This window comes from Temnothorax nylanderi, unplaced genomic scaffold (assembly GCF_030848795.1).
Source record: "Temnothorax nylanderi isolate EJ_2023f unplaced genomic scaffold, tnyl_v1.0 TNYL_tig0018_pilon, whole genome shotgun sequence".
In the NCBI taxonomy this organism is placed as follows: domain Eukaryota; kingdom Metazoa; phylum Arthropoda; class Insecta; order Hymenoptera; family Formicidae; genus Temnothorax; species Temnothorax nylanderi.
This window is the reverse complement of record NW_027249080.1, coordinates 1695161-1722646: the sequence shown is the minus strand read 5'-3', so window position 1 is coordinate 1722646 and position 27486 is coordinate 1695161. Positions and strand designations below refer to the sequence as shown.

At 47.4% G+C, this 27486-nt stretch overlaps 1 protein-coding gene across 1 annotated transcript in view; it reads left to right on the top strand.

Annotated features, from left to right (window-relative positions):
* LOC139768858 (uncharacterized) overlaps positions 1 to 27486 on the top strand; it is an 88471-nt gene that overhangs the window by 51783 nt on the left and 9202 nt on the right. The window contains exons 2-3 of the mRNA XM_071699468.1: positions 13533 to 13745; positions 14213 to 14351. Of these exons, the coding sequence (XP_071555569.1) occupies positions 13533 to 13745; positions 14213 to 14351 (352 nt within the window). The remainder of the gene's footprint in view (positions 1 to 13532; positions 13746 to 14212; positions 14352 to 27486) is intronic.

Here is a 27486-nt window from a genome sequence, read left to right as displayed (position 1 = left end):
TTAATATAACATTCTAATAATTCTTTATTGTCGCTATTATATGTGATCGATGATATTTAATAGGAAAATACGAGTGACAGTCCAATTATCGGATCGTTACAAAGTCAATTCTGCATTGCATCCTAATACTAAATATCATCAAATTATACGGCAATTATTAAAGAAGATAACAAGGTATGATTTGTTATTTTTAGCAAATAAATTATTATAAAACACAAAGAAACACGTGAAACTTGTAACTCTATAGTATAGTATAAATGACTTTCTTCAAGAGGAGAGAGAGAGAGAGAGAGAATTTCCAACGTCAATTATGTATTTAATAAATACAAGAGCCGTCATTAGTTTGTCATTCAGTTTTATTTAATTTTCCAACGCGACGACATCCTCCGATAATAATTCTCATACATTTGATACACTCATTTTGTTAGGCAGTCCTTTAACGGCGCGGCGTCACGTAATAGGTTACTATTTCGCTGTGACGTTCAATTACGTTCAATTATGTATTCGTGAGCATCGTAAAGGCATCACTATGAGGCACCATCAATCGGATAGTGACATACGCACACGCATACGTCCCTTGTCGCGTGTAAGGAGACAAAACAACCGCTACGCGATACCCGACGCACTTTTTCTCGGTGTAGATCCTGGCGAGCCGCAAGCCAACTGCGTATCAAGTGCGTGCGTGCGTGCGTGCGTGCGTTGCGTAACGCGGCGCACACGTCGCAGTCTTACGACACAATGGCGCTAACGAGCGATGATCGACCCACGGGGCTTTTGTAAGTATCTGCTTGATTCGCGGCAACGCATTTAACTCGCCAGACGTCATTCTCAGGCCTCGACGAGGCCTTCCCATTCGATTCCGACGGAAACACGCTCGTGTATCCGATCGTAACGACGAGGAAGCGCGGTGAAACGATCCTTGACTGTCCAATGCTATCGCGTTTAATGCTCGAGCCTGTCTCGGAAATAGAGAATAGTCATTGTCGCCGACGCTTATGGTGGTGTACCGTTTCGAGGTGCAACTACGAATAAATCGCTTTGTTGAAACCGAGATACTCCTCTGCATCTGATTTGAATTTTTGAACCGAAGAGAATTGTGCGACTAAATAGAATCCGTATCGTGAAAAATGACAAGATAACGTTCCTCTCGCACGTGGCGAGATTTATTTCGCGCGTCTGCTTCCAGGCCGTATCTCTTTCCGCTTTCGAGCCGCGTAACGGCCTTTTCGCGCTTACTGAAACAGGTCCGCCATCGTATCTCGAGATCTTACGGGTATTAACCCGGGACGAGATATGATTTCAGGATCCGTGGGATCGCCAAACGGACGCGCGTCGCGCGCGGCACGTTGCTCGTAAATTCGCGCGCGCCCCCGACGTGTGTACCCGGGGACCCGGGGCCCTCCCGATTAGAAAGGCCTCTCGCGCTGCGGGGCACGCTTGCACGTCGCAGCTCGCTGTGTTCCCGCGAGCGGGATGTGCACGTGTGCAGCCATATACGCGGCCAGCCGAAGAGGTCACGACGCCACTCGTCATCGAGATGACACGCAGGACGCTCGAGTATACCTCGCCCCTTTCCTACCCTCCCGCTGGATTGTGTGTACAGAGATCGAGAGCCGCGGCTTATGCGCGCCGCGCCGGTCTACTCTGGATTGTTCCACTCGTGTCTCAGGATTAAAGGTATCCGTTTGTTAAAGAGGAAATTTATCACGGTTTGTGGGATAATCGCGTTCCACTTCGAACGCCTCCGATAGAACGAATCGAAAATAAAAGACCGTTATAATTATCAAGTCCATATTCATTATACGTTTAGTACTTTCAACATCGATTCGTACCCGGGTAATTACGCCGTGCTAGCCGCCATTGCTCCAACGATATGCAATTAATCTCCCGTCAAAACCAGTCTTGTATAGAACAGCTAGACTCGAGTATCTTACTTTCTACACGCTCGCACAGCTACCTGCAGTAAAATTAGATACATTATCTTCCGTGTATTTTTCGAACTTCCAGTTTCACAAAACAGCATGATACATTCGACACTACGTGTCGTCCGCGAATAACTATGTAATAAGTAACGCGACGTGTCACTTATGCAAATGTCAGTCTCTTCCTAAGCAGCAGTGCGTGATATTATCAACTAAATGCGCAAATAAAATAAAAAATATTAAGTACAGGAAACAATTTAAATTAAGATAAAAATGTCATGTATGGTACAACTCTGGATTACTGATTAGTTTTTTAGACTTGCATCCTCGTGAAGATGTCTCTTTGTTGCGTTAGTAATTCCGCATGAAATAAGAGACAGCTGACAGGTTAAATTGTATATTCAGAGTCGCGATTCTTTTCGCCTAACGCTCGATTAACCCGAAGTCCAAGTTTGTCGGTTGAGACTCCGAGATATCCGACGGATGTTGGGCGACCTGTCTCTCTCTCTCTCTCTTGCTCTCGTGCTCGTGAACTCGACCGACCAATTATTGTTTATTGCCGAACGAACGTTCTTACGCGATACTTACAGTGAGGATCGCGCTGCTCAAACCACACCAATTAAGTTAATGCCTCTCTCTTAAGAATCCGGGGACTAATGGGCAGATATATCGAGTACATCTTCCATGCAGGATGAGGATACAGCGAAATGTCCCGTGACCTACATGTTGTAGCGATATTGACATTGTTGACAGAAACTGTGCATCGACAAAGCGGCATATAAACGCTTTATCTTGAAGAATCTCGCCGCTGAATTCTTTGACAGACTTGAAATTCACGTTTCAAGACTTATGGAAGCAAGCTGTCGATGGATTATTCTGCGTCAAGTACGAAGAACGAGAGTCATGGATGCAAGATGCGTGCAAAATCAAGAAGAGAAGAAGAAAAAAATAGAAAGAGCCACAGGAGGAGAGGATGTTGTTGTGCAACGTTGTGCAATCGGCTAACGAGCAACGAACGCAACTGGAACGAATTTCTCCGTTGCTAGCGACGCTAGCATAGTCCGCCGTCGCACTCGTTGCACAATGGATTTGCATCCAAGAGATAGAGGATAGGAAGGAGAGGGTGGAGGAGGAAAGAGCAGCAACAGCAGCAGCAGCAGCAGCCAACAACTCGCCGATGAGATGGCGACGTCGTTCCTCTCCGTGCCTAGATATCCGCTAATTTCTTTAATTACCGCCGTGGTCGGGCGTAATTAATGGCGGCTAGGGAGTAAGCCGCTCCGGTTTCCGCGTTGCGGACTATGTAATGAGGTAAACTCTTCTCCATCGACTATTTGCTGCTCGAGGCTGAGAGCTGCTCGAGAGTTGAAGCAGGCTGACGCGGAAATTGCGAGCCTCGCGCAAAGAGACGAGCGTGTACCTCGGTTGTTTTCTCAGCGAGACGTACGTTCGATAACGAGGATCCGTGTAACAATGTGTCCCGCGGCCTGTGCTCCGCGGTATTAAGAGCAATCGTTACGGAGCGATTCCGCGCGGCATGGAATTATTAATGAACGCTGGGCGTTACAATTGTGACGTCTCGACGGCAGTCTCGTTAAATCGAGAGAGTTGTACTCTACCGCGGTAATCACCGTGGCCGCGCGAATTTGTCTATTTGTACAATTTATTTTATATGCGCGCCCATGATTAGAAGTTGTCTGGCATTATCCTGTGCGAGGTGCGTGCCGAGAGCGCGCTCCTAACTGCGACGACCCAGGAAACATAGCGGTCGCGCACAATGTCGCCCGGTGTGCCAATGTCGATGACCCTCGAAGAAGTGAGGAGGTGGATAGCAGGAGCGCAGGACAGAACGAGAGAGAAAGAGAAAGAAAGAAAATACAAGAAAAGATGAAGCGAGAGCGACGATGCTTAGAAGAAGAGGCAAGTTCTGAAGAAGGCGGTAGGACAGAGAGAGAAAAGAAGGTTCGTCCTGGCACTAGGGGTCGTCGGACCGACCAACCGACCGACCAAACGGCATGTTTAGCACTTAGGAGGCCTAATGGATGCCTTAAAGGATGACAATGTCGACGGCGGCGGCGGCGGCAGCAGTTGCCTATCTCGCGGACGCTGACGCCGGCGTCAGCGCCGATTTCCTGGTGCGGCCTCGCGCCGCGGGCAACCGGCAGTTAACGCACCACGGGCTCCCGCGTGCCTGACCCCTGAGGGGTCGTTGATCCGCGCTACGTGGTACACGCCGTGTTTTAATGGGCCCGCGGGGAGATTTGAAAGAGACGCGCCACGCTTCGTAAATCCGCGCGTTCGTGGGAACGGGACTTTCCTTCCCGGTCGAAATTACGGATAGGTATATGCGGGCGAGAGCCGGGAAATGTCGCCTCGCGGTCGTGATAATTATAAGTACAATGACATCAGGGAATTCGATATTTAATTCAAGAATTCGGTGAATCTTCGTCAACTCGTGTCTCATCAAGGCCGCGAATCGAAATTAATTTAACTTCATGCCGAGTCGCTGTGCTAAAGCAATTTCTGCTCGAGCCATCAGATAATTCTGAACCGCTCATTGTGTGTCGGGCGTAGCTGCGGTCTATAATTCTTACCGCCCGGGGACATGTCAGTGTTTCTACGATAACACGTGTATGTACATTACATACCGCGCTTTCCTGTATCTTAATTACGTTTCGACAATAAAATCGGCTGGTGTTTCCCAGGAACTGTCCGAGTTGATTTTTGTCCCCGCGACGTTAGGCGCGCAAGAAAGAAAGGCGAGAGAGGAGATCCCGCGCGAGATAGCGAGAGCGCTCGCCAAGGAACGCGCACATAATTGTTCGCCTGTTGCACCTGTGACCGTGCAGTATATATGTATATGTATATGTGTGAGCGCAGCGACATAATCTCTCCGGAGAGACGCTTTAATATGCGCGTCTCGAGTCATACGCACCCATACGAAGCACTCGCGAGAGACGCTACGGAGAAAGTATGTACTTTCTACAGCATCCGCGAGACTACCGCGTTAAGTCGTTGTCGAGACGCTTCCGTTTACGCGACCCGAAAGGGTTCTGCACGCAGAAGTCAAGTTGTACGTCGCGTATTCTCGACGAAATCAAAATCGATTATTCCCTAACTGACATATCGATGCTAAATATTAATAGCTTTCATTTTGTCTAATTATTTTTTACGACAGCCGAATTGATGTCGAGTCACGATATAGGCCTAAGATTTGCACTGACACGAAAAATATCGGTGAGAAACGGTACTCACAAATAATAACTACCGTGTTGCTGCTTAAGAGAAGCAAACATCGTGAAAGTATTGTTGTGTCACTAAATATTAAGCGTAAGGTACTTGTAGCCAGGCGCAGTCAGTGGTAGAACGAAAGTAAGCGATTAAGGGCCCGTGTTGCCTCCGACAGGAAGATCGATCTGGGTCGATTTAGGTCGGCGTTACGAACAAGGTAAACAGGAAAAGGGTCAGTCGGATCGGAAAGTCGACGCGAGAGTCGACTTTATATTCCTCCCGTTCGAAATTCTCCGACGCGCAAAGCCGTTAAAACGAAATCAGGTAGAAGGCCGTGACACGCGATTCGCCGCGAGACAAACGCACCCGTGAGATGTTCCGCGAAAACGGGAAACGGCCATGAGTTTCTTTGATCGCGGAAGCACGGCAACCGAACAATCGAGCTTCCCTCGGTAGCGACGGGGTCGACTCTTCGTGGTTCGGAGAGCTCGTAAAGCACTCGCTGACACTGATGGTTTCCGCGGAAGAAAGAAACTAAGAGAGAAGAGAAGAGGAGAGAGAACTAGGTGCTAGGTCCTCGGCTACTGGTCGGCTTGACTCCTGGGGCGTAAAATTGGGCCTTCGTTTACGGACACGAACGGTAGCGGTAGTTCCTCCTCCCCTCTTCTAGATTTCCTCTCCCTTCTCGGAAAGCCTTGGGCTTCCTGGGGGTCGTAAGTGTGCGCGCGGATCGGACCTCCTCGGAGAGGCCGCTTTCTTGCCGCGCGCAGGTATGCCGGCGGACGCTTGATGATGTTAACGTCGCAAAAAGGGCACGAGTTGCTAGAGATCCGTCTTTGCTTCTTACGGAAGCCACGGGACGTCGTTAAAAATCGGTAGATGCGCGGTAAATATAGTAGCGCGGAATGATGCGGCGACTTCTCGAGATAGACTCCGTAGAAGCTCGCGAGCGATCCAGAGGGGGAGAGATTAGCCCTGTTTCTCGATCCCCCACGTTCTGAACGCAATCCAGTTTTGTACCGGAGTAAATCCCTCGCCGCGATCCGGATCTAATGCGATTTGTGTGCGAATGCCGCGGCTTCTAGGACACTGGTATCTACATTCCACCTTGCAACGATCACGACTTACACAAATACTTTGCTCGCGACTGCTATCTCGTAAATGGTGTAAGTGTAATTTTTGAAATCGTCAATAAATTTTATTCACGAATGAAACGTAAACTGTTACTTTTCGGGAAGAAACCGTAAACCGTGGGATGCTCGCAGCATCGAATAGCCGACTCGGCAAATCAATGGTAATGATAGACGCGGGAGAAGCGCGAAGACGAAAAGGAAGCCGGTAGTCGTGATGATGTTTTGCTAGCTGGGGGTCATCCTTAAAAGCTAGAGCTCTCATCCTTAAAGCCGCCGGGCTTAACGCGCTCTCGGCTACCGTTCGGTATCTCCGTACAGGCGGCGGAGATGAGGGGGCGTTTCACGGCTGCGCGCTGCGCTCGTGAAAAGCGGCCGTGGAGGATCACGGGTGCCATTAGCTACGCGCTGGTCTTTAAGCTGCCGATCGGCTAGCACGGCGATCGGCACATCGAAGAAGGGAGTTTGCTAAATTAAAGACTTTACGGACTATTGAGCACCGCTCGTTCCGCGCTGCGCTTTTCACTGTTCGACGGCACGGCGGAGTCGCGTCGTCGCGCGATCTTTGATCCGCGGCAGTAAATTCTTTCGATAGCACGGATAGCCGTGTCCGGTCGTTTCCCGCCGTTAATTTCGCTTCGGTTGATACACTCGTCGAACCGCCGTGCTCGCGGAATCGCAAGCTCTCCTTATCGATATAATGCAGAATTCGTTCCTTACGTTCCGCGAGAAAGATGGCATCGAAACGAAATAACCGTCCCTTTTCGTTGGTTAACGAGCCACTTTAAACGGCATTGGAATGGAAAAACGCTTATTCGTGAGTATCTATTATTATATGCATTATCCATTCCGCGATAGTTAATTACAACGTGTAACTTAATTCGTTGCTAACCGCGTTTTCCTATGCCCCGCAAGCAAAGTGATTTGCGAAAGTATAATGTAGGAGATTTGATTTCTTATGTGGCGCATACAAAATCGATAAATTGTATTTAGAATTGGAAACGGTTGAAATATTGCACTTCGCCGCTTTGCGAACGAGAAATTGCGAACGGCGGTCGCTACCGACGATTTCTCCGCGGAAATGCAAAGTAACGTCGCGAGCAGGTAGCTCGAGTCATACGACGAACGCATTAATTCCCGCATCGGGCAGAACCCCGCGGGAATATTCCGCGCGTTCGCGAGTGTTCGAAGTAGCACTCGACAAACTCGTAACATAGGAAAACATGGCGCTCTCATGGGGAAGCACATGTTCCTGATAAGATCTGCGGTATGCCCGGGTTGATTGAAATTACATTCCCCGGAATGAAATGTTTACTGTAGCGGAAAGTAATACACTTTTTCCTAGCCTTTCAAAGCGCTCGACGACGTGCGACGTTGCGCTGCAGCAAGATATTCCCAAAGATCTCGTGCGCAAACTAATTTGCGGATTTGCCGCGTCGAAATTGTCGACTATTCCCGGAGAGAACTTGTAAGCGTCGCTCTTTTTAATGAGAAGAACCCGAAGAAGCTCACGCGTGACTACCCTCGTGGGATTTCTCCGCGGACGACGCGAAGCGGCGCGGCGGCGGTATACTTGGTCAAGGTTAATGACGCCTGCGTATTTAGCCATGACCTTGGCAGAGGAACGAGATGGAAACCTCGACCCGTCCGATCGTACTCTCGTCGAGCCCTCGGCGCATCCTTCTGCCTGTCACGACCGTGACTTTCCTCGGATTTCACCCGTCCGAGCTGCAAAGTGATCGTCGCACGCGGGGAACCAGCCGAAGGCTAATGACGGCAGGAGTGTTGCATCGCGAGTTGCAACACTCCCCTCGGGAAGGATGCCGCGGAAAGAAATCGGGTTAACCTCTCGAGCCTCTTGTCCATGCACCTGTAATAGATCACAGGAGTTTTCACTCCGCACGGCAGATGCGGCTTAATGAGAGAGAGACCAGCAAAAACGAACCTCTGTGGGAACCTCTCGAGATGTTGATAGATAGTTTGGAATAGTTACGCGTGATTAAGCCTTCTGGAGGTAGGCTAATTTTTGCAACGCGTAAAAGTTCGCCTGATAAGGCAGTCTGATTTTTATACAATAGACGATCGTATACATAAGGTGAAAACGGCGTGAGGTAAACGTTAGCATCAAATCGACTTTAACGCTGATTGCAATAAAGCGGCTCGCCAATTAATAGATTGGTACTTAACACCAATCGTAACCAGGCACTATTACTCGCACGCGAATGTAGTATTACGGCGTTCAATCGGGTTATTGGCCGCTGTAACGAGGTGCAATCTTAATCTTGCTCGAACGGATTATGCGTTGACCCTATTAATGACACAAATAGTCGATGCTATCGAAGGTCTTTGGTTCGAATCGATTGCAGCCTGCCTGGCGTTAAATTACATCTGCAGATTGCACGAGAGATGCATGTGAACGCTAATAGAAGTCGTAATCTTTTATTAATCGATCACTCTCGATTATGTCGAATTTGTTGCATTCGACACTGCTGATTAGAATTTCCTATCGAACATTCGTAAAAGTGCTTTTGCACATCTCGTCGCTTCAGAAAAAATTTGGAAATTTCAAGGGAATAACGATACTGCGCGAGTCATTCGCGAAATACGAGTCTCTCTCCTCAAGCCGAAGTCGTCATGGAGAGTCTCCATGCGTGGCAACAAAGGGCTTCATTACCGCGTCTCATCTTCGCCGATCTCGTCATTACGTTCTACTCGGCCCCGAAGCCGGCGAAGGCAACGCGATGACGAGAACATTTCCGCGAGGTCGATGCCACGGTGCAGAAAAAAAAAGGGAAATCGTTTTTCAATTTCTACGTTAGATCGTGAGTCAATGCAACGTGGATTTCCGTTTCTTGATTTTGACCATCCGAATTACTCATCCGTTAATGAAATAATCTGAGAAATAATATTAAATAGTACGAAATAAAAGTTTAACAATTTTTCTGATCTTATTTAAGAAAGGAATAATTTTTTTTCTTGTACAAAAGAGAGATCTCTTTATTTTTAAAAGAGGCGGTGCACTATAATAAATCACAAATTTTTTCGAGATTGTCTTTTCTCGTTTTAAAAACGGCGTTTATTGTATAAATGCGTCGGTCAGGCGATATACGATATAAAGTTTCTGCGGCCGACACCTGCGCGCCATGAGAGGGATTTTGTAAACGTAAAATCTACAGTAGTGGTCAGATGGCAGCTGCAAAGGACAGCTGGAGGAGTCGAATCACAATTTCGAAATTTATGCAACTCGAACCCGACCGACTTCCACTCGCTAGGTTAGCGCGATTCCCTGTCTTGCAGGTGCGTCCCCGCAACATAAAAAGCACGATGATCTGAACTATATTTTAAGAATTACACCTGTCGATTCGTTAGGGAAGCTACATGTTATGTCTCATTACGGATTTTACAACCGAAATAATGTAGCGTGTGTGAAATTAGACCGGATAGCAAAAGCTGCGCCAATCGTTCGAATTCATGCATCAATAGAAACAGGTTAAATCATAAATCTTAAGCTAATGAGTTATAATAATTGTGAAATTAAATACAAGTATAGCGAATGCGTTGCCGTAATGCGTGCGAAACGAATGGCAATTAACAGCTTCGCTACCGACAAAATCGTATCCAGACATCGTTTCTCGCGAGCTCGCGACGATTTCCTTCTCTCGATCCGATTGCTTCGAGGGAGCAGCGGAGATTCCGTCTTTAATCGAAGCGGCGAGAAGAAGCGTCTCTTCGGCGAACGAATTACTAGGGATCGTAATAATCGGCGGCTTTAACTCGGGCTCCCGTTCGCCGCGGCGTGCTAATCTTCAGGTGCGACAGGGCCATTAGACGACGCTACTGCGATAATAATACCGCCGTCACCGTCGTTGTCAACATTGTAATGCCGGATTTACAGTTGTGGCCATTAGACGGCGAAGGAAATTACGAACGCTCCTCCTCTTTCCAGAACGCGGTTTCTTATCCACCGCCGTTGATATCCCGATTCGCCATGGCTTATCACTCCTTGATGCGACAGCTTTTCGCGGAAGTGAATCTTTTGCCCACCGCTGTTTTCCCCTCTCTTCCACAGGATGGAAGGGGGGGGGACTTTGATGGGACGACTCAAGGCCGTCGTTCGCGCGGAGTTTAGCGACTTCTCTCTCACGTCATCGTGATTATGACTTTTCGCGACGTGCGAGGAGCTGCGGTACGCGATACGATCGCCGGATGTAACGGTGCCCGAACGTGTTTTCCCGATTAAACGCGCGTGTATATATATATATAGATCTACGGCATGGAACTGGTATAGATAGTTCAACGATAGCTCGCTCGGCGATGAAATCGATACGATCTCCGCGGTCTTCTCTCTCACGAATGGAACGCGACATTTCCAGATAGCGTTTCACGTTTCAACTATCTTGTTTTGAAAAATTCTGCCTAATTACATTTCTCTTAACGCGCTAAATCGCATATATTAGCGAATACGCGCGAGTCGCAGCTAGCGAGGATCAACGCGCTCCTCCGAGCCGAACGGAGAAATCGTCGCGCGGAACGATAAAACTCGCGAGATATAGCGACGTCGGTCGGAGATTAGATTGCTAATTGAGCAGAGAGGAAATCTCGAAATCGCGAAGCGATCGTCGACCTGCATGTGCTCCTATCGTGCTCGATAACCGTGCGCAATCGTGAAACCGGCTATGTCGTGGCGCGTGTCCTTCTCTTCTTTGTTTAGCGGGGCATCGTGCAGGGAGACACATTAGCTTTGCCTCCATAACAACCAGTAATTAGAACGTAGATAACAACTCGATCCAATAGAGAACGATCACTCGTTCTCGGTCGCGCTCGTATTTGCCAACCTACATACATATATACCAATAGACGATCAGCGGCACTCACTTGTGATCGCGATTCTCGCCCTCTAATGCGTCCTGTGACTCTCTCCTTTCACCCCCTCGTGTTTTTTACGGCCTCGAATAATAAAAATTCAGTAGGAAGGATGACAGTAAAATTTTTTCGCACTTTGACAAGAAACCTAAAGGTTTCTTGTAAACTCGCGTTTAACTCTAATGCTAATTCATTTTCCGCGTACCGATTTCTTGGCAATTAATTTCTTGCTCTCGCGCATGACGCACGGTAGCGCCGCCCGGACAAAAAGATCACGAAAAGAGCGAGAGGAGAAATACTGATGCGGCATTCCAACTTCCATCCCATTCCCGATCATTGCGCTCTGTGGGATACCGCCGAGTGATACAATGGCCAGTAATGATGCTTACTTTGACGCCTGTCGAGCGGTCCTTTCGTGCCATGACCCGGTGACCATCTCTCAACGTCACTTTTAACGGACCTCCGAAAATATTTTTCCTCGCGAGGGCCGTGTCCCTTCCTTTCTCTTTTTCCCTTAAGCGAACGCACTTTCCCATCTTCGGTCATGATGTACGACCGACGCTTCCCACGCAAACGTTCTGCCTTGCATGCGCATTGATTTCCCTCTCGGTCGTTGCATCTATATCGTGTCGCCGATCTTTCCTATAGTTACGCGCGCTTTCCTAAAGAACATAGATACCGGGACGAATAATCGTGTCGTTTGAAAACTGTAATGTATATACATATATGCTGCATCAGTCTTATGTCGAATGAAACGAGATCCGAAGACAGGAAAATGGGTGTCGCGCTCGTGATCGTTATCGGCGCTAAAGCTCTCTGCTTCCGAGGAATGCGCGCGGCACTTCCTTGAGCGGCAAGCTCTTTACGTAATAAACGCACAAGTGCTTTCACTACCGCTGCTCGAATTTAGGCCCGTGAGCATAGGTGCATTGCCCCAGCGAGTTCACTTTCTAGTGGTTGTTAGATCGTCGGATTACAGCGGGTTCGCGCGCTCGCCGTGGGATAATATTTTGTGCGTTCCCTCAACCGGCGTTCGCCAAACGCTTCTTCGTATCATAAGTGAGTTTCTCAAATTTTGATATGTTTGTTTTCACAGTATGTTTGTCGTAAAAATCAAAATCTCGCTTGGCGAAATTGCGTGGTCTCGGGAAAATTAAAATGATCGAAGAAAGCCTCGAAGACTACTCGATAACATTATTATCTAACGGCTGAGCTTACAAATACAATAATTTCGAGTTACATGAATCATGAATTGTGCGCGTAACTCTCTTACGCAAACACGTGTGACGTTAAAACTGATAACAGTATCATTACGTGTCATTCGTGTTATTAAGTGCACGGGGAGATATTGTTCCATTAAAAATCTGCGTCGATACCACGTTATATTTTACGTCACGATTTAATCTATCCTGTTTCATATTATAGATATATGCTGGATATAAATAGTATATGCATCTTGTATGTAGGACATCCTCGCTCTCTGCATAATTGGTGGTAAAGTTTCGCAATCAAGTCGCGGGGTTCGATATCGCAGTTAATCGAAATATCCCGGTTACGCGGAAGCGTTCAATTTCCTGATCAATCTCGGACTCCATTTCGCGGTCGCAATTTGTCATCCTATTTAGATTTGGATTTCCGCGCGTGACACACGGAAAAAAAATCAAAAGTTTCGAGATTTTATCATCGGGACATTGCGGATCTCGTTGCCTCGACGTTTCATTCTTCGGAACGTTATGCGACATGAATCACGGGTGTGTAACCCATCGTAATGCTTTAGAGCGGCAGAAGTGCAAAAAGATGAGTTTTCCGCGAAGGAAATCACTCGGCGTGGCGCGTTCTCTGTAATCAGAAAAATATAAGGGTGGAACGAAGCGCGTTATTAACAGAAAAAGTGAAAGCGACGTATCGTTTTGCGGGTGTACAACTTCCTCGTGCGATATTGTCTTACATTTGCTCCTGCCTTCTCAAACGTCTTTATTAGCAATGTCGGCCGGTAGAAACGAATTACAGCAATCGACGATGGTGCGCGGACACACACGTCAATCGTCCATAAAGTCGCGATTACGCCTAAAGTTATGAAATTCAATTATTCGCTCGGCGAGACTGAAACATCCGCGCTTCGTGCAATCAACGTTTTAATGAACGAATGCGCGCCGCGATGAAGACGGCTGCAAATTGGTCAAGTCACAAAAATGTACCTTAGCGCAGTCATTCGCTTCTGAAAGATTTCGAATTTGCATTACAAATGCTGCCATTATATTTTATATGTTTATTATGTTTTGCTTTTCGGATGTATACCTTCGCTAGTATATCGATGCGTTTCAATTTTTTTTACGGCATACGCGGCATGATATTAAGATTAATGTGTGATGTATTTCTTTTTCAGAGGTAAATACGCAACGGTGAGGAGATGCCGCGAGAGATCCAGCGGCAGGCAGTGGGCCGCCAAGTTTCTGAGGAAGCGACGGCGGGCCCAGGAGCTCAGAGCGGAAGCGCTTCACGAGGTCGCCGTGCTGGATGCCGCGGCCCATTGTTCTCGTCTCGTCTCCCTTCATCAGGTCTTTGAAACCAACACCGAGATGGTGCTCGTCCTCGAGCTGTAAGTACAAGGACGTTTCTCAATCGCCTGTATTCTCGGTCGCATCATCTTAAATGTAGCCTTTGAATCGAATATAAAATAACTTTTATCGTTTGGCGTGGTTGCACCATTTATCACGGGTAATAAAAGTTAGTTTATCGTTCAGTTAGATTATTCGTGTCGCAATGACGAAATAAAACTGTACGATGGACAACGACGATATTGCGTGTAACTTTCTATGTGTCGTAACAGCTGCTAATTATATTTAAAAAGTAGGACAAAAGCGTAAACTCGTGATTTAAGCGTACGTCGCGCTACGATCAGTTGTAAAAATTACCTCGCGCTGATTCGTCCCGACGCGACGCGCGGTGGTGCGCTGTGTGTATTTGAATGAATTTATGGAACAAACCGCCGCGCGAAAAAGTATATATGCTGAACGTAAATATTATGCAAGTTGCGCGAGACAAGTAATGTTTATTGCGGTACAGGGCTCCTGGCGGCGAGTTACAAATGATACTCGACCGGGACGAAGTTCCAGAGGAACGGCAAGTCGCCAGATTACTGAAGCAGATTTTGGACGGGATAGCCTTTCTGCATTCCCTGAACGTGGCTCACCTCGACATCAAGGTAAGTGTTTTCAAACACTCGAACTACGTTTATATGGTGAAGGCAGGCCTAACGCCGACCGTCTGGCGAAGGTGTGGCTGTTAACATTCAAAACTGCATGCGTGTCAAAGGATATAAATATATCTACGGTTCAGCGTGCCTTGGTGCTTTCTCTCCGAGAAAAGTATGTTATTCAGTTATAATCAGTTGTGCAATTGTTTGTTAGATAATGTTTACAATTTTTAATCTAAAATTATATTAAAAAATGACTTTCCGGCTTTGAGTTAAAAATGATCGCAACCAAATATCTTAGGCAGATAATTCTTGGTTCATTGCTCGTAATAACGTCTATGTGTCACGGTTTTATCGGTGATAATAAATTCCTCCAAGTAACGTTCGTTTTTGCGACTGGAAGATTGGGGAATAACCCGCGAAAACGCAAGCCGAGATACTCGGTGTGATTCGCCTCTTCGGCATATCTCCAGACGTTAAAAATAACAAGCGAGGCACGATAACGGGCGAAGATTGTCGCTCGTGCAAATAATTCTTATCTCGTTTTTCCGGCGCGACGCTCTCGGAGGAGCGCACGAAGAACAGACGTCTTCACCTGAGGCGTCTTTTGGCGCGCGGCAGGTAATTGCGAAATATCACGATGGAAACTCCAATAATATGAAAGAGTTGGTGATTTGTTCGATGCGATAAAGGTTATTTTTATCGCAGAACGGTATCTCTCTTGAAAGAAGAGATCCACCGGTAGTCCGAGCTTTATCGGTGAAAATATCGCGACGGAGAGAATGAAGAATCGGTTCACCACGCTCTCTCTCTCTCTCTCTCTCTTCCTTTCTTTTTTTCTCTTTCCGAAAAGCGTGAATCCGAAGTGATTCTTTATCGTGCCGAATCTCGTGGCGAGCTGTCGCGAGAAAGAAACTCTCTGCCAAGGGAGCGACGACATTTCGGGCGCCTCTGGCAATTTCTCAGCTGCGGGGCTCTACGCGCGTTCCGTGTCGCGGGCCGCACGATCGACCTAAATCGTTATGTAAACGCCTACGTGCACGGCGGTTCTGTCTGCCAAATCGGCTGATCAGGGGCGATTCCTGTGCGCCGACGGTATACACCTTGCGTGACGCGATACGTTTTGCAAGGCAGATAACTTTTCGGCGTCTCCTGCAAGAATAAGATTGACATCTCCTTGACATGCCTGCCATGTACCTTATTACGTTTTCGCGGAAATATACACCTATCGATTGAGAAACAAGGCAATTGTACGTAATTGATTGTGTTAAATTCAAGAAATGTATTTTGTAAAGTGAGAATTATATATTTCCAGTATATTTTTTCAAAACGTGCGACGAATCAATCAATTGCCGGAAATATTTACTTACTTTGCAAAATACTTTTTAAATTTGGTTTAAGAAATAAAATGAAATAAAGATTATATTAAACCTCCGATGGACAATTGTTTTGTCTCTTAATCTTGGTTAGCAAAACGTGATTCTACTGGTAGAGCTGCGCACGGGCATTTTTTCACGCGCGCATTTTCGCACGTGCACACTTTTGCACGTGCACGCATGCAAATTCCGCGGAGAGACAGGCAGAGATAGAGCATTTAAAATCGGTCTTGCGTTACTCACGCCGTTATGCCACCTGAGACACTTTCGCGGTGGAAGAAGTGAAAATAGATCGGGCGCGTATCGCCGCGCCGTGCACTCCCCAATGATTCATCTAATCCTACGCGCCTCTCCCTTCAACGTTTCTGAATTCCGTCGTACTTAATCGTCGATCCCGCGACTCACGCCGGTGCGCGATACTTCTTTTTCACGCGGGGTAGATCGACGACACATTCTATTGAGGGATCGATGACATGCGCGCGAACACGTGCGCGGCCTACGAAACGATGCAACGCCACGAAACGACGATGGAATGCCCGCCACGAAATGGGCGGGAATGGGACGTTTCTGTCCCACGAAATATTTTTGTATGCGGCGTCGAGGGCGTCCGTACGAAAATAGCCCCTCGTATTTCGCCGCTGTTCGTTTCGACGACGACGTGACGTTTCGCGTCAAGTTCCCGAATCTCTTCCTGCACGATTTTCCGTGGGACTAAAAATAATTTTTCGTTGCGGCAGAACCCCCATTCAAGCGGCGTGATGTTTCATAAAAATCGCGTAATTGAGACGGTGTCTCGCTTAATCTCTGGCTGGTGGATTTGGTGGCCGGGAATAACTGGTTCGCGACGCGACGCCGAGTGCCGATGATCCATAAAGAACGCAATTGAGCCGAAGACCCGTTTAATATTTTCAAGCGGATGATTCTCGCGTGGCTAAAAATAACTTGTTTATCGCGCCTGGGTCCCATTGTGGCGACGATCAGAAATAAATCCCATTTTAACTTTCGTACGCCTCGTCATCTTATTATTGTATGCGTCGCGTGTCGCCCGCCGAAAATAAGAAGGCGACGAGCGCAATGTTAATTCCATCTCCGATCGGCGCGGCCGCGGTCGGATTCGCGAGGGAGGCTTGCGACGCGACGACGATGAGCGCAACTTGGACGATGAGCTTTATTCGAGCGTGTCACGGCGCGGCGGCCCCAGCTGACAACCGGTCTTTCCTATTTAGCGGCGAAGATTTGCAATTTGCGATTTGCACACCGCACTCGCGTGCGCGCGTAGGTATACGAAGTACGTGTTTATCGATTATCGGCGTGATCGATATGGGTGAGCCAAGGTAAGCGAGTTGTATTAATAATGTTCCGGCGGGGCGACATGCACAAGCCAGGCTCTCGCGCGCATTTCAGACTCCCAGCTCCCAGGCTCTCTCAGTCTTAAATCTCCTTTTTAACATGGCTCGCGTAACGACGATGGCAGTTATACAATCCAATTACTTAGCTTTTGCGAATTCGCATTAATCGCGTCGATTCATCGTCAATTAACAAATATACGTCTTCCGTCGTTTTACAAGATTTATAGGATCGTAACCAGCGCCATCGATTATTTCATAATTGAATCTTTTTCAAAGTTGCGGCAATATCACGCCGACATATCGCACGTTTACATCGACCTTCGCGGCATCTTATCGATCCTGTGCCGTCGCGATAAAGCCAACAATTACGCATCGGAACGAAGTCATCCTGATATCGCGGTGTTTTCAAATCGATAAGATAATTTCACGCCCGAATGATACGGATACAAGTACGCAATTACAGCAATTTCGTCGTTATAAACAATTCCGTGGATTTTGTCACTATCGAGACTCTAAGGATTAGCTGCAAAAGCGACATTTTCGAATCGTGAGTTCCATAAGGAACGGCGACTAATTAACTCGAACGGGATAGGAACAATACGGTCTCCTCTCTCGGCGGCTAGCAGTGAATCATCGTTATTCAGATGTGCTCCGCGGCGTTTTCGATTCATTGACCCGCGAGAGCGAACGGCGTTTATTTTTCGCGCGGCCATTCAAGAACGCCGAGAAAAATAAGCCGACGAGGCTTCGACGGCTGATATGCCTTGGAAACCGGCCAAGACGTGCATCGGCTTTGCATATTGCGAAAATACATGTCGCGGCGAATCGCGTGCTTTTGTTCATATCGACGTGTGTGACGGCGCGCAGCAAAGCAGATGCGCGATGAAATTCTTTTAAACGCGCGTTGCACCGTTGGTGCACAGCAAATATACAAGGAGATGGATGGCAGTTTTTATGGATGTAGCTTCGAAGCGATATTTATATCCTCGTTTGTCCACGAGCTCGCGCAGCCGTTCTCGCAACGAAATGCAATTTTGTGAAATTTTTACGATAAGACCGCGTTTCGAGACGCATTTCAACTATTGTGAAACAAATACTCGAACGGTCTCTTCTTTCTTCTGTTCGTATTATCATTTATCAATGATATTTAAATCCTTTATAACAATCACTGTATAACGAATTATCTTTCACGCGAACTTCATTTTTTCTAGCGGAATATTTATCTCAAAACAAATCCTGCATTTAACGGGAAAAAAATTTGATATTCATGTTATTACGTGCGCGAAACGTAAGACGCTCGGGCTTGCTAGCGCCAACCGAGAAAGGCAATTGGCCGACGAATAAGTTAACGAGCGCATTCGGGTTCATCCTAAAAATAACGCCGTGCCACGAATTCGCGCGATATGCCGCGGCCAAATATAGATTTCGCGGTTATGAATGGAAAAATGCACGCGAATTCCTTGGCCGGCGTCCAAAGGGACCTTCTTGGACGGCGGCCACGAACTTTCGGGCGCCGGTGTTCTAAAGCCGGCCTCACACCGTGCTAGTTCACCGTGCTCGAAACGGAGCAGCTATATTCGTCGACGCGCGACGCGCCGCGCCGCGCCGGAGAAAAGTCGCGCGAGCGCGAGCGCGAGAACACCGTCGTCGTGCGCGACGAAATAACTCGGTGTCCGCCGGCCGTGCAAATTCGAGAATTTGCACGACGAAGCCGTGTTAATTGCGGCCTCTCCATATGTTCCCGCGCTTTCCCAGAGCCGCGGACCGATCCTGATGCTCCGTTTTGCATTCCGCCGCGATGAGTTGGCTCAAAACGTTACTCACGCACATCCATCACGTAGGGAACGTTGGCAAATATTAATTAGGGGAACGGAGACGCGTAGTCACGTAGACAAATGAAACGAAAGAGCCGTCTATAATTTGTGCGTTTTTACATCTTAATTTTATTTTGTATATAAAGAAGAAAAAAAGGCTTAAGAATTTACACTTTTAACTGTTTGAAATACCGCAATGCCGACGACTTTTTTGAAGATTTTTTTTTGTTTTCGAGAGAACTGCAATGCGCGTGTGCGTTTGTGAGAAAATTGTCATTCCCGTTATCCGGCTGCACGATCCATTCTGCGGCTTATTCTTTGCCGGCGGCCGTTTCTAGCTGCGGAATGCCCGCCCGTCGATTCGAGAATAGACAAGAGCGGTCAGTCCGTGCTGAGGGCACTATCAAACGGGCAGTTTGCAAAAATAGGAAATATGGCTCGTGCATTTGCCCGTGAAATCTATACGATCGTAAAATACCAATAAAAATTCTGTATCGCATCCTGCAAGGTGGAATTCTAGTTATTCCTTTAGAATACGGAAGCCTTCCTTTCCACGTGGCTACCAGGTCGACCTGACCTTTATTCGCGATTTTTAATCGTTGTATCGCGGAAGATATTGGAGAAATAGGTACATTGAACCGTGAAAGAGAATCCGACCCGAACACGTTGATAACGTTCGTAGTAATTCGAGTGTTTTCGAGATTTCTTAAGAATTCTCGCCGGCGTATCTAATTCCTGAAATTGTTAACGGTTAACGGTTAAAATCAGAGGAAAATAATCTCTTTGCTCAAATCTGTTACTTGTATATCGTTATTATTTGTATTAAAGCACGTTCTCTCTCGACGACAGAGTATTTTTCTCTTGATCGCAAATGTCGCAAATAGGTCGCCTGTTCTTCGCTTGGTAGGCCAGAACAGCGCCTACGACGATCTCAATCGCGTGATATTTCGTAGATGCTGATGTATACCGCCACGGATTTAATGCGCCGACGACTTGTTTATTCGAGCAACAAATCGCCGAGACGATGATAAACGTGGGCAAGTCGCGTGTCGGGCCGCCGCATATTACCGCTAATAATAGACGCGTGTAATAATATCGACGATAAAATCCGCGTCGAATAGCGGGCCGCGCCAAGTTCGCGCCAAAAGGGAGCCACACTCTATTTTATACATATAATTATTTTATATATATAATAGCTGTGGCTTTCACCTGGCGCGTGGGTGTCGCGAGTCGAAAATCAACGTTCCCTTCGAATCTTGCGTCTCGAAATTGCTTTGCGGTCCGCCAAGGACTCTCAATTAGCGCGCTCTTTAACGACTAATCCTTTCACTGCGTGACAGACCGAGACTTTGGAGCATTTACTCGTACCTTTTTTTTGTCGCTTATCGTCACACTTCTCGGTCAATTAGTAGCCTTTTACGTGTCGCAAGACGAAGACTCGGTTGGCCAAGAGCGACAGTCCACGAGGCGGCAGAAGCTAATCTTAAGCGACGAGCCCCTCTCTCTCTCTCTCTCTCTTTCTCTCCGAATCTAATCATCTGAGCAATATGCTATGCAATTAGCATGCGTCTACACAACGTTATTAGCGTCAATATTTCGTTGTGAACATAGTGAGTAATGCTGTTTCACTATGTTGCGCAGTAGAAACTTTGAAGATGATGGAAACTGACGAATGAAGTCATTTCGAAAGATTTTAATATTATATTTGATTTTATTCAAACCGATCTGCTTGGCAGTTTTTCACTCTTTTCTTGTCTATAATTATAATATTACGGATTCCTTCTTTGTCTTCGGTATATTTATCTATTACGGATCTACGTTAGTACTGCTTCTATTATCTGACTGAAAATCAAGCCGAAGGAGATAGAACGCGGCGCGCGCTCCGAAGTTTCGACATCCGCGCTGATTCGTTCCGGCGAGACACATTTGGAACAATGAAGAAAATCGCGAAGCGCGCGCGCGACATGGTACAAAAGCGAATGGCGTTCTCATAATAAAGTGCAGCCTAAGTAATTGCGTCACGTTTTAGTGCTTGTCGCAGTTTCACGTGCTCGCTTTCGCTAACAGCAGCAGCAGCACACCGAGCAACAGAGCAGAGAACGTAATAATCGTTTGCCGCGTAAAGCGATGTTACGTCACACGACCGAGTCCTCTGTCTTTTGGCGACGACAATCCGACGATCACGTCGGCGATCTTTGCAGTCGACGAAGCTTGCCCCGAATATGAGGTTGAATTGCGCGCGACGTCAGCTCAGTTCCGCGTCTTGCAACTTCGGCACATTCCACGTATACCTAACGACAGAAATGAATATTAGTTCCTCTGGGTATTGCGCGATTAAAAACGAAAACGAGACGCGCGTCGCGTCAACGTCTTTCATCGCACGCAATATGCGTTTCCCTCTCCAAACCCCGCGTGTTTTCCACTTCATTGTACGACGGGCCAATTAATAACAGAGTCATGAAAATATATTGCTACATATCGCTATTTTAAAAATATTGTTTGCTCGTTCGACTCGTGTAATAACGATTCTCCTGTGTTCGCGACACCCATGTGGGCACCATAGAGTCATAAAAACGACCTTAGAGCTCGCTGGACCTACAGGGTGGCACTCGCGCGCGCGCATTCCATTAAGAGCTCGATGAATCGATTTCATCGAATGCACCGCCGCGGCCGTGCCTAATGAACAGACCGTGATATATACATATACATATATCGATCCCTCCGGTCCGAGCTCTCCATCGCGAGATGTAGTTCCTGGTAAGAGTTTGCTGCGAGGCCAACGAGCGGTTCATTGATGAATTCCGCGAGCGGGGTCGATCGCCTCTTTTCCTTGGAAAATCCGATGAAAAGCGACGGAAGTCCGACTTGCTTTAATCAGGCAATTCGCGTTTATTCGTCCGCGGGAGGGGAGAGATGATCGATTCGTCGAATTAATTCCCCTGCGAATTGTCAATGAACGTCATATTTCTACGTAACGCACGCGCGCGCGCGAGCCAGTCAATTAGACGAAAAATTAATTATTTGTAATTTGATGAATATATGTATTCTCCGGGTGGATAGTCCGATACTTTTGATAATTCAACGAAATTACATTCAGAAGATACTACAGGATGTTCTCATTCACATTTATTAGGCAATTAAAACGCGAATTAATGCGTACTTCTCGCATCACGAACACAATGGCCAATGATTTTGCCGAGCGAACAAGCCGTATTCCGCTTTATTACCATAACGCGGAGATAAAACGTGCGTGTCGTCGCGATATATGTTATCAAGTGACATATTTATCAATTATTACCACACATACGCATTTACGCATGCAGCGGACACAGCGCAAATAACTTCCTAACATAAAGTTTATTCATTCAGCTGTTTATTAGGGTAATTAAAAGATAACGAAGAACGCGACGTAACTTCCTATTTTATTATTTATGAAAACACTTTTCTGCTTCATTCCGACAACAATATTGTAAACAATGTTATTTTCTCTGTTAAACAATCCAATTTAGAGAGAAGAACGCTTATTTGTAGCAAATGGGAAATTGTGTTTAATGCGTGATCTGAAAACCGAGAAATCACGACGCGGGATTTTCAGAAGGAAAAAAATTAACGCGTGAAAAGGAGGCAACGAATCGAGGCCTGCGGGGCCCAATGCTTTTTAGCCGACGGATTTATGAGGATACGTCTCTCGCGTTCATTGAAACTTCCGGTGGCCGAGAAAAGGGGAAGGCGGGTAGGCCGCGCGTGCGAAACTCTTGCGTGCGCGTATGCGTGCTCCGGCATATTAGACACGCAATCAAGTTCGAACAAACAAGAGAGAGAGGGAGAGAGAGGGAAAAGAGAGGCGGAGGCGGAGGGCTCCCGCGGTTATCGCTCGGCGAAAGGATTGGCTTGTGCGTAATGAAAGTACCGAGACACGGATATTGATCGTTCGCGCACAAACTCGCCCGGCGCGTCGCGTATTATCTTAACGACTACATTTTACCTCACGCGAGAAACAAGGAATTGTCGTAATCGGAAGGTGAACGTTCTAATCGGTTGCGATGCAGTCGATCATCGGTCAAATTGTTTCCGTTCCGCCTCGCTCCGAAGTGGCGAACGGCCGGGCCGTCGTCCACGCTCGCGGTACCTCCGATGAAAAGCGGGTAAAGCGACCAGGTCGTCCACCTTTTTCGACGGCTCCCGCTTCTAATTGCCGTTTGCTCACGTACGCAATCCGGCTCACGAAGTGTCACACGTTGTTAAGCGGATTGGCGGGCTAATTACGGATCACAGGCGCTCATTGACACGCCTAACGAGCACGAGATGCGCGAGCGTAACGACACAACGGGTTCCCCTTTCTCGGTCTCCCCCCCCCCTCCTCCGCGCTGCGTTGATTAAACATCTCGCGCCCGACTTTTCACGCGCGCGATGTGTCGCATTGTGCGCTGAAGAAGAAACACATTTGAAAGACGGAAGACGCACCGTTATCCCGCGGATGATTTCTTACGTTTTACGAGGACAATGTACTCCTCGCTGGATAATGACGTGGAGACTTGCCCCGTTAATTCCCCGTGAAATCTCCTTGTCTTCACTCCTCCGGTTAGGCACAGGCGGGTAGCGCCCGATTGCGTAAATTGTATCTAAAGTAATTCTGTGGAAAGACGTCTTAATCACATGGCGACACAGTTAAAATCTCGCATGAATGGCGGCCGTGAGAATTGTCGTAGACCGTGGTTTTTTGTACAGCCAAGACGCGCAAGATGAATAACCGCCGGCTTCGATTTAATGACGCGCGTCCTTCCTGTAAATCGTTTTTGCGCGGGTCGCGGCACTTAAGCGCTAACATCCGACAGAAGTGCCCGCTGCGACGGGCAGGAACACCTGTTACAATTCGCAAGGGTGCGTTCGATCGATATTTACGTCGGGCACGCCGCGTCAGCACTTCTCCAGAAGTTGTGCAAAACTCCGCAAGAACGATAAAAATAGATGGCATGTTGCAGGAAGCGTGTCTATCGCGAGAAAAGAAAGGTGATCGATTTGACTCAGTTACGCTTTATTTTCATTCGGGCGTCTCGCTCGTAATCAAGCAGGCAGGTATTTTTGAATTGTATATTTTATTACGACCGAGACTTTCTTTGCGCATCTCGCCACCTGTTGATCGACGTTGTTGTTAAGGAAATCTTGAGCTCAAGCCGATCAAAGAGAAGATATGGAGTTTCGAACGAGCGAACGACGATGTGTTCGCGAGTAGGTACCTTGTATTGAAATACGCGAGGGATCTACGTCGCGCATCTCGCGTCGTTAATTAAGGGCGAAGTAAGTCCTGGAAGGAGACGCGCGGGGAGAGCTCATCTGCTTTCGCGATGAGAAAAAAAAATGTCGAGGCAGCTCGCATCGGTCTATAAGATAGGAATAAGAGCGAATGGAGGACGCGCGCTCGCGTCACGATTAATTACCTCGATTACGTGACGAGTGCACTCCGTCGGAATCGTCGTCGTTTATTGAGCGCGTTAAATTAAGTGGCGCGAGATTGCCGTCGAGCGTGTAATGGACGCCAAGACCGACGTGTGTCCCCTCGAAAAATGCACGCCCGATGCGCGAGGTGCCGTAGCCAGCTATGGGGCACGTTGCATCGGGCCTGTCGTTACCGGGAACACGTTTGTCGAAGGCAGCTAGGCCCTTCGAACGCGCTCTGTCGCGTATGTCGGAATTCCTACGTGCCTGTGCGCCACTCTCGCGCAAACTAAACAGGATTGGGTTCAAATCACCGTCTGAATCACGACTGATTCGCGTTCGTGCGTTTACGTTTCACGCGCTCTCGCATATAACGAGATGAATAATTAAAGATCGACGATTAAAGTTGCGTTTGAATTTGGTACGTGGAGCTGTCGAAATTCGGAGCAGCGATTTATCGGGCATCGATCGTCTCGTCGTTTGTAAAAGGATGTGGATGGAACAAAGGCACTCGGCACGCTCGAGGATTCAGTTTGTGTGTTACGTTTCGTTAAACCGAGTTACGAGTCAGACGTGACCAGGCTTCATCATGAGCTACTCAACGTACGACGAATAATGTGATTTAAAAGCGACTCCGTGATGCCGCGAGGTTGCAGATTGGTTTTCCTTGTGTCACGTTTTGTCTCCTTTTGAAATTTCAACTAGAACGAGGCTATTTTTGGTTGAAAAAGTTACACCGTCCTAATTTCTCAATATTTGCACGTTTTATCGGTCTAATTCCGTGCGCTCATTCTTATTCCACTTACCAAACTCTTTATACTTTCGAAAACAGAATGCATAATTAAGATTTGTATCTGAGGTTTTTACATTAATAAAATAATAATCGCTTATCTACTCTTGTTAATGTGTGCCATTAATTCGTAATAATAGCGGTAACAAATTAGCTAGGAAATTCTCATTACGCTATTATGAGATCGCGCCGTCTAGTTTCCGGATTGACACGACTGGTAATCTGGAATCCGGAAAATCAGAACTATTCGTGGCACCGCACCGTCGCGTTCCCTTTTCAATGCGCGTGCCGCACGCGTTTCGTAGGAATTAATAGAGTATACGCTTCGAGTCCAGGAAGTCACTCTAATAAGGAACAAAGACATTTCCATGATTAACCATTACGCGCGGAGCTCGCAGCCGGGTTTCTCGAGCGTGTGTCGACGTCGTCGTTAGCTCTCGACGTGACGATTGGGTGTGGGCGAGCCGATCGATTATCGCGAAAATTGTTCTCGATCGCATCTCGTATGCATCGTGCACCGACAATGCTCCTCTCCCTTCGACTCCGAGCTCCGGCGAGTCTCCGTGCCGTCAATCACGTGCGAATATTCTGCATCCCGAAAGCTACGGACGTTATTTAAATTGATCGATTTTGTGTCGGAAGAGGGGTGCGATCGGGCCGGACACGAATCACAATTTCTTGCGCTTGGCTCAACAAAAAAGATGTCATCAATCATGCAAATTTCGCACAACGAGCGATAAGAATAGCTTTCTATTTGAATTTAGCATTATAATAGCGGCAGTAGACAAAAGTTGAATAGGTTTACATTTACATCGTTTCATTTTCACCCTAATCGAGTTAACGTTTTAACTCTTTTTTTTTATGGCCGATGACTTTTGTCACTCCCATGAGCGTAATTGTGATCCGCGCTCTTTCATCAGGCCCTTCGCAAGCTGCATGGCAAACATCTGCGCGCAAACATTCGAACGAGACTGAGTTGTCGTCGGCCATTCCCCGAAGGTTCGAATTGCTTTACGAGAGCAATTCGAACCGTCGGTACCTCATTAAAGGTATTTAATACAACAACAGCTCCCTTTCGCGCGTATAATCGAAAGGAGCAAACGACGTGGTAAAACGCCGTGACCAGGTGGTTCACCACCGTACGCGTTCTCTTTAATAAAGCGCACCGATAATGGCATCCTTAGGAGACGCGATCTCACTGAAGACATAATTCTCGAGCAACCTAGGTGGTCGTAAACCAGCCGCGGAGCGTTGACAATGGACCGGCAACGAGCTTCCTCTCGTCTCTCGCTCTTCCCCGGCGACTCGGGCTTCATCCGCGGCCTCTATCCGCAGCCCCTTCGGCATTGTTCGATTGTTTTCCGAGGAAAGAGTCAGCGTGAGATGCGCGAGGGAAGGGGGAGAGGAAGAAAGGATGTCATGTGGGCACGAGAGTTGCACCTAGGCCGCGTGACGACCTTTCTTATCGCGGAATCGTTTACGTCCAGGCATTATGCTTCGCCCGAGACACCTACGCAGACTCATGTTATTATAATGTGGACGTTCGTTGCCTCTCTTCCACCTGATCTTCGAAAAAAAAAGAATGCCGCGTGCGTTACGTACGCGCTGCATTTTCCTTTCTCCGCCTTGCCTCGTTCCGACGATTAATCATCTACTGGCGCCGCGGCAAAAATCTCTATCGCGCGTAGTCGACGCGGAAGTTGTTATTTTTCGGAACTCCGAAGCGGCGGTGCATTGGGCGGTCTTTCGATAATTAGGACTCGAATTAAAATTCCGCCGAGATGTGAGATCCGCTCGAGGCCACGCCGGCTAAAATTAAACAGCAAGTCGCGGTATCGCAGGAAAGTATGTATCTACCTCTGAAAGGAGAATGTACCTGTAATTATAAGCCGTGTAATTTATCGCTATATTTGCATGGCGGCGCCGAAATTCCTGAGATGTTGTCCGATGTAGAAAAAAGTGTTTCGGCCCGCTCGCTTGCGTGCTTCTGATAATTGACCGAGACCATGAAAGCACCCGGGGCCGCTTTGTCCGTGTTAACGGCCAAGGGAGAGAACATATACCGGAGAGCAATCATCGTGCGTCCTCTTCTGAAAAGAAGCTTTACTTTCTCCATATTATCTCGCGGCAGGAAATTGGCATTGTCGCACGGTGATCACCGCGAGATAAAACCTGCTCGCTTCTTTTTTCTCATCGCTCGGATTTCACAGGCTATACGCCTCGGACTGTCTTTAAGTAAATTTCGAGAAATTACATGCGCATGATGTATAAACGTACAGTTAAAACAGTTACGATCTACTCCGTAGCAATCTTATTTTAATAACGGCCTTTCTCTTGTCAATGACAGCGAGTCGTCTTTTATTGAACCTCTTACCTTTT